At 56.7% G+C, this 7,799-nt stretch overlaps 1 protein-coding gene across 1 annotated transcript in view; it reads right to left on the bottom strand.

Moving 5' to 3' along the window:
* POFUT2 (protein O-fucosyltransferase 2) overlaps window positions 1-7,799 on the bottom strand; it is a 15,484-nt gene that overhangs the window by 7,178 nt on the left and 507 nt on the right. The window contains exons 2-6 of the mRNA XM_012652680.1: window positions 5,987-6,237; window positions 3,599-3,743; window positions 2,749-2,860; window positions 1,949-1,999; window positions 1,557-1,656 (exon numbers count right to left, since the gene is read on the bottom strand). Of these exons, the coding sequence (XP_012508134.1) occupies window positions 1,557-1,656; window positions 1,949-1,999; window positions 2,749-2,860; window positions 3,599-3,743; window positions 5,987-6,237 (659 nt within the window). The remainder of the gene's footprint in view (window positions 1-1,556; window positions 1,657-1,948; window positions 2,000-2,748; window positions 2,861-3,598; window positions 3,744-5,986; window positions 6,238-7,799) is intronic.

Below are 7,799 nucleotides of genomic sequence, written 5' to 3'. Positions count from 1 at the left end.
ATAAGAAAACCCAGAAGCCTCTGAGGAACAGAGTGATAAATCTGATTATATAAAAATTTTAAATTTCTACAGAGAAAAAAATGGGTAACAGATTTAAACTGGTGCTTTATAAAGTAGCATTTTTTTCAAAAGGCTATTAAGATGTAATCTCACTCTGAAATCAAAGAAACACAATTTAACAGACCAGGGACTGTACTCTTATCAGATCTGGGACTGAGGCTCTCTGCCCTGGTGGCTGCCTGGGGACCAGCGCTGCATGGCCTCTGTGGGCGGCTCCCCAGTGACTCCCACTGAGAGCTCACCTGCCACCCAGCGGCTTTTGATCTGGGTGTGATCCGACAATCTTACTGCCCTGTGGTTTGAGCAAAGGCTTCTCTACAAAAGACTTCCCACTTGGAACAGCAAACACCTGGAACCAACAGAAGGCCACCAACCCAGGCTGGCCAGTCAACTCGCTTAGACTTGTGAGAGACGGCTGCCAAAGAACAAGGTGATGCCCACGCGTCCTTAGCAACACCCCAGATGCGTGGGTAAGTGGGAAAAGGCGCAAACGGAAACCTCGTGGAGAACACGTGTATCATGTACACGATGTGATTCCACTTGCGTTTAAAAAAGAGAGAGAGACACGTACGGGCGCTGACGTGAGGCTATTTCTGGAAAGAGGCGGAGTAGCTGGATGTGGTGGCTGCCTCTGGCACTGCTTCAAAACTGCTTCCTGTGGGTTTTACTATAAAACGCAATGAGGCTCTCAGAGATGCGCGTTCCAACCTGCGTGCGGGTGAACCAACCGCCCTAACACCGACGCTCTGCAGCCCCCACCCAGGTCCCACCTCCTACGCACGTGCCCGTCTTTGACTTCGCGCAAATGAGACCGGACGGGATTTATGTTTCTCGCTTCCTCGCTGGGCGTTGTACGCGGCCGGCTGCTTGTGAACGCAGAGCCGCTTGTTCACGCTCAGCGTCCAGCCCTCATTCTATCGGCCCACTGCCGCGGGGCACGCGGTGTTCCCGGCCTGGGGCTACCGCGGCCGCGCCTGCGCAGGTGTCTGGTAGGCAGAGTGCGTGCCGGCAGGGCGAGGGCATCTGCCGAGCCACACGTCTGCGATCCTCAACTCCGACCGAGCCACACTCCCCGGCGGTTTTGCCAGATTCTCCTGCCGGAGCATCCTGCGCGTCCCTGTCCCAGCCCTCCCACGGCGCACCTTCCCGCGTTCACGGCCCCTGCCCGCTCCTGGAAGGCGCGGGCTGCGTCTCTGGCCCACCCTACTCCGGCTGCCGGCCTTGGCTCCCTGGCGTCCAGGAACCGCACCTACATCGCGGACACACGTCTTCATCGTTCGTAGGCCGCCAGGACCTTCCCCCTCTGAGGCCGGCCCGCAGAAATCAATGCACAGAAATGCTTTACTTTAATGTAACAACGTATGGATCTTCTCTTTTTTGGTGAGCACTTTCCACAGCCGGTTTGAGGAATGACTCTTCGCAGCAAGGTCGCGAGGCGTCTTCCAGCAGCTCTCGGGCTGGTTCTCACGGCAGGTCTTTCGCCCGCTGAGCCGCGCTTGCCTGAGCCGGGGTCTCCCCGCTGTCCCGGCCCGGCCGCTTCTCCTCGGTCAGGACCAGCCGCTCCGAGTCCCTCTCTGGGCTCAGTTCCGTCCTAACCTGGAAACGTGAGTCCGAAAAAACTGACCTGCAGGATTCTATGGCACAGGCCCCGAACTAGGCAGATCTGCTTCTGAAACCAGATGTTTCAATGAAAACAGCCCAGTTCTGGGACAGTGTCAACGCCGAATCTCAACAAATCCAGCCCAGTTTCCTCAGCATCGTAGCTCTACTTTTCTGGAAGTGACTGGGACTTCCCGAGCAGCAGCAGATGCCGGTCTGTGCGGAAGCCACCTGTCTTGCCACAAAGGGCCACGGCAGCCGAAAGGAGGCCACGAGGGTCCTGGCCCACCGGAGTCAGCAGCAGCTCCGACGTCCAGGGTGACACTGAGCGAAGTGTGATCTGCAGACAGAACCACGGCCAGCGAGGCGCCTCCACGGGCTTTGGAGGTCCCCGCCACGTGGGCACGACAGCAAGAAGGCCGCCTCGGGGCACAGAGTTTGTTGCACAATCAGGCGTTGACCTGTCCACAGTCCCCTGCGTCCCTGGGTGGACCCTCGCGACGTCTCCCTGGGGCCGCTGCCACCCAGTGGCGAGAGCGAGCGGCTGCCCAGGCCCTGCGCAGGCCCAGGGTGACGGCCCAGGGCGGCCTGGCCCATGAGGTGAGAAAATGAGGAAAGGCAGGGCAGGTCGGGGTGTATGTTTTAAAGCTCCCTAGGTGGCTCGATTAGAGCACAGGGGACCTGTGGCTCCACTCGGCCACCCCCAGCCCACGCCCTGCTTGAGTACCCGGACCGTGTCCCTGCCGCTCCACTGGCCCCCCCCAACCGCGGGCGCCACTGCGCCGTGCAGGTCAACCAGCAGCTTCCCGAGCGGGAGGCTCCCGTGTGAGGACGGGCAGTTCTGCCGGCACACGCGAGCCCCTCCCCGCCTCGGTGCACCGGGTCCAAACCAGATTCTCTCCTGGGCTTTTTCCGGGGTCACACGCAGCAGCCTCCTCAACCCCAACCCCCAGCTTCCCCAGGGTCTGAGCCAAGGTGTGCGGGTGAGGGGCAGGCGGCCTCGGCAAGGACAGCGCGATGCCCACACCACGCACGGAGCACGGCACCCGCTGCCTGGAGGGCTGGGCCCGGTGACAGGGCCGGCACTCACCGAGCAGAGGTGTTTTTCAAAAGCACAGGCGCAATGATGGAGGCCGACCCTTGGACGGACAGACAGGAAACGTTCAACCCCCTGGTTTCTTCGTAGCCCCAAAACCATCCTCTGCGAAACAAACCCATGGTGCTCGTATTAGTCTGTTTTGTTTTTACACGGGTAACAAAATCTACATGCACACACAAAGTGGCTCAACCTTGATAAAACATAGCTGCTTCGTTTAGGAAAAACTTACTGATTGCATAACAGATCATGACACTCTCGTGAGAATTTTAAAAGAAAACCATGCATCTCGATTTGATGTGACTGATGGGCCACTGACGCCTTCCTCGTGACTCTGGACGGTCCCACCCACGGGGGAGGGCAGGAGTGGTGGAGAGGGACCCGCACAGAAACCAGGCTTCCCCTGCAGTGCCGGAGTCTGGCGGCAACTGTCAGGTCACACAACTGTGCTCATGCCGTCCGCTGCTCGTGTTTCAGAAACCAGCTATCTCGGCACTTCGCTTGCAGATGTGGTAAGTGACAGCTCCTCCACGGGGGTCTCCTGACATCAGAGCCCCCAGTGGCAATTTATGTTCGGGGCCAAGACTGCTGTTCCCTCAGCCAAGGTCAAGTGTGTTGAAAGAAGCAGGGAAGCAACTATGGGATCTCGCGTAGGTGTTTTTAAAATGCCCTGAGGTCCCTCGTCCATAAAGGGGTGAGGCGCCTGCTCACAGGTGCTGAGGCCGCAGCACAGAGACCCGCGGTCGGGGCGGCCATGAGCAGTGCCTGACAGGGAATCCTCAGGACCCCGCGAGATGACGGGAACGCGGTGACATGACCCTGGGGGCGCCCTCCCGGCGCTACCTGTAGTACTCGTGCTTGTCCTGGGAGTACAGGAGCTGATCGATGCACGGCCGCTCGTCGACCTTCTCCTCCCAGCTGCCCTCCTTCCACCCCTCTGCGTAGCTCTGCAGGACGTAGACCTGGTCGATGAAGGGCCCTCCGGACTCTGAAAACGACAAGGAGAGCTGGGCAGTGCAACAGGAGCCAAGGCGCGCTGACGGCATCGCCACGTAGCCACCGGTACAGGTGACCTGTCAATTTACTTAATGCCACCTCATTCCCCAAAGGGACCGGAGGAAGTTCTTGAAAGCAGAGGAAGGACAGAGGTCACCGCACAGCTCCTCCAGCCCTGCCCCTCTGCCCCCATGTCCCTCCAACACCGGCGCTTCCTCCCAGGCCCTGTGCAGGCTGCCCCTGCCTGGACCGTCCCCTCCGGGCTGGCTGTGACCACCCCCTTTGATTTCTGTCCTCGAGCTCTTCACCATCCTGACTCCCGACTTTTCACTTGTTACTTTTGCTGTTTCTACCCCCCCGCCCCAACCCCGGGGCAGGGGCTCCAGGAGAGCCGGAGTCTGTGCGCCCTGCACCCACTGCTCCCCCACCTCAGGAGGGCGCCAGCTGCCACACCCCAGGGGTCAGTAAAGATCTGCCCAAGGTGGCATGACACGGCCAGTCACGAGAGGCTGCAGCAAGTGAAACTCTGGTCTTTCTCACACTCACTCATGACTGGGGACTCACGGCCATGTGGCCGGTGGTTGAAGCCAGAGCCACGGGGGCGAGGGAGTGGAGACCCTGTACGCCAGGGGCCCTGCGAGCCACATCACAAGCGTCTTTGTGTGCTCTCTCCTGGCAGCCGTCCGAGGACAGGCACCCCATTCCTTCCCCCCCGTAGGTGAGGAAACGGCTCAGCGAGTCCCACGCTAGTCGATGGCAGGGAGACGTCAAAACCACTGCACCCACCTCAGAGGCTCGTGACATAGGGCACTGTCCTCCCTGTGCTGCTCCTGTCCTGCCCCAGCCTGAGGGACAGAGGCTTGGACAACAGCAGGGAAGAGCCCCCTGCCAGTCCCAGGCACGGAGCAGCCTCAGAGGCCTACAGCCAGGCCGGTTTCTCAGGTTCCCGTGACGGAACGTGAAGTTCAGACCAGAGGCCGGCTGTCAGTCAGACTCAAGAGAGAACTGCAGCTCTCGTTTCCCAGGACTCACAGGTCAATCTGCAAGTCTCGTCAGGGAAGGACGTGCTCTGAGATGCTTTCTCTGCGTCTTCAGTGCGAATGAGGATGGCGGATGGCCCATCCCTGGTTCTGCGCCCCTCCACAAGAGTGACTCAGAAAACATTTCAAAGTGACAAGACCTAAGGTGTAACAAGAACCCAGAGAAACCACCACGCGGGAGCCACAGCCCTCAGCAGGGAGCGGGGGTGTCTGGCCCCGAGGGCGCTGTAAGGACTCGTTACATGCTACGGAGCAGCAGCCGGAGCCCAGACTCACTCGTTCTCCTCCACGGCCTCTCCGGTGCAGTGGAAAAGTGTCACTTACTTGTGAATTTATAGCTTCCAAAGAAAAGCAACAGAAAGCTCTGAATACCTTTATTCTAAGCAAAGCTTTAATTCCTCTTAAAAAAAATGAAAACAGAAAGATCAAGCAGCATGAAGTCAAACAAGAGGTGTCTTCACAGAAGTCTCCACTGCCCACAGCGTGTCTTCCCTCACGTAAGGCGGCCTTTTGGCACAGGGAGCCGAGTCCTGCTAGGACAGGAACCAGGCCTGGCCGCGTATTTAGGGTGGCTCTAGCTGCACTCTGCCTACCTGTCAGGCTGCCACGGTTTTCAGAGGTGAGAGGCACAAGATCTATTTCCCCAGGAACACCGTGGAAAGATCCCTGGTAGTCTGGGACAGGGAACTGGGCTGCTATGCAGAGCAGGTGCTACGACAGGCCTGAGGTGGGGATGCCAGGTGGGTCCAGGATGCTGGCAGATGGGCTGGGTGCAGTCTCAAGCCCTGCCTGATGTCTACGTCAGAAATGAGGCCTGGTGCAGAGGCTCACGCCTGTAATCTCAGCGCTTTGGGAGGCCAAGGCAGGAGGATCACTTGAGGCCAGAAGTTTAAGACCAGCCTGAGCAACAGAGCAAGACCCCATCTCTATAAAACATAGAAAAATTAGCCGGGTATGGTGGTGCACACCTGTAGTCCCAGCTACCTGGGAGGCTGAGGTGGGAGGATTGATTGAACTCAGGAGTTTGAGGCTGCAGTGAGCTATGATGATGCCACTGCACTCCAGCCTGGGTGACAGAGTGAGACCCTGTCTCTTTAAAAAAAAAAAAAAAAAGAAAGAAAGAAGGAAACAACTGCCTGGCCCCAGTTAAACCACCACCACCGCCCCGCAGCCTGGCGCTGGCGCTCTGCCTCACCTGCAATGAACTGCTCATACTCAATGACGGGGATGTTTTTATTGAGACTCGGAAGATCAAAAAACTCGGACCAGGGAATCCGGACCTGATGGATGTCGGGACTCTGCCAGTGATAGAGGCGCCCCCACGGGGGCAGGACCAGCACCCATTCCTCCGTCTTTAGGAGAGTCTTCAGGAGAGAGGCAACACGGATGTAGACGTCCCTGCGGAGGTTGAAGCCTTCCGGGGGGTTGACGTCATACAGAAGATACCTGAGCAGGGAGGAGCAGGACACCGTTCTTGAGCGCCGGGGCCTCTGCGCAGAAAACCCGATTCACTTACGAGTCTCGGAGCATTGCTGACTCTAGACGCTTACTGTCGTTCCTAGTTTGTAAAGCACAGGCGGTTGCCACCTGTTTCTAAGCGACCCGTCACTCAGTGCCCTTGAGTAGCAGATGTCTTAACATCTTTGAACAACGAGCAATAATTCAAAACTAAGACCAGAGGAATCTCAGCAACTAGAACCTGAGAATCAGTACTCTCGTGGTTCTCAAAGTGGTTTGGTATAATGACCCCTTACACTAAACGATTATTAAAGACCCCAAAGGGCTGTTGTTTGTGTGAGTTATATCTACTGATAATTTCTGTAAGTTCAAACTAGAAGTACTCGTTAATTCACTTAAAAATAAGCTTTTTACATGTTAACAAAATAATATTTTTAAATAAAAAATAAATATTTTGTCAAAACGAAACTAGTTAATGAGAAGAACGGCAATGTTTTTAATTTCTGCGAATCTCTCTTGGGTCTACAGTAGCTGGATTCTCAATTCTGTTTCTGCATTCGATCTGCTCACTATCACAGATCAGGTGGCCTCTGGAAAAACTCCACGGTGCACTCATGAGAGAAGTGAAAAACACAGACGATGTCCTGGTGTTACTATCAGAATGGCTCTGAAACCTCAGGGATGCCTGGGCACATTTTAAGAACCGCTGCCTTATCCAAAGCAAGACTCCTGTCTGTAAAATACCCAAGGAGGTCACCCAGCTCCTATGAGAACCTTTTCCTGCTGTTCTCACCTGCCCTTCTCTGTGTTAGCTTCTTCCACAGACTTCCATCACTACACGTGAAACTGTGTCGTCCTGGTTTGCACCTCCAAACCCTCCAGAGACTGAGAACCCCGCAGGACGGGGCCCACAAACCACCTTTACACCCCGGCACCAGCACAGGGCCTGTTTTGTACCAAGCCCCCCATAACTGCTGAACATCAGCAAAACCTCTTACCCCAGAGACTTATCTAAAGCAGTGGTCCCCAACCTTTTTGGCACCAGGGACCGTTTTCATGGAAGACAATTTTTGCATGGACGGAGTAGGGGTGGTGGGGGGGTGGTGGTGGTGGTGATGGTTTCGGGATGATTCAAGCGCATTATGTTCATTGCGCGCTTTATTTTTATCATTGTCACACTGTAACATATAATGAACTAACCATACAACTCACCATAGGTTGGGGACCTCTGATCTAAGGAACATCCAACATCTGGATGGAGACTGAATGGTTCCGTGCAGACACACAAGAACCATCCCAATCAAACATTTGATTCCAGAACTCCTCAAACCCAGGCCTGCATCGTCCGACAGGGAGTCTGGGGGTCGGCCCTCAGGCTGTGCCCTCCGCGGATCCCCGCCCACTGACCCGCAGCCCGGCCCACTGAGTCCTACCTAGTCCCCGCCCACTGACCCCGGGCCTGGCCCACTGAGCCCTACCCAGTCCCCGCCCACTGACCCCCGGCCTGGCCCACTGAGCCCTACCCAGTCCCCGCCCACTGACCCCCGGCC

This window comes from Propithecus coquereli, unplaced genomic scaffold (genome assembly GCF_000956105.1).
Source record: "Propithecus coquereli isolate 6110/MARCELLA unplaced genomic scaffold, Pcoq_1.0 Scaffold399, whole genome shotgun sequence".
Lineage (NCBI taxonomy): Eukaryota > Metazoa > Chordata > Mammalia > Primates > Indriidae > Propithecus > Propithecus coquereli.
Note: the sequence above shows the minus strand (reverse complement) of the source record. Positions and strands in the feature narration are given on the sequence as shown.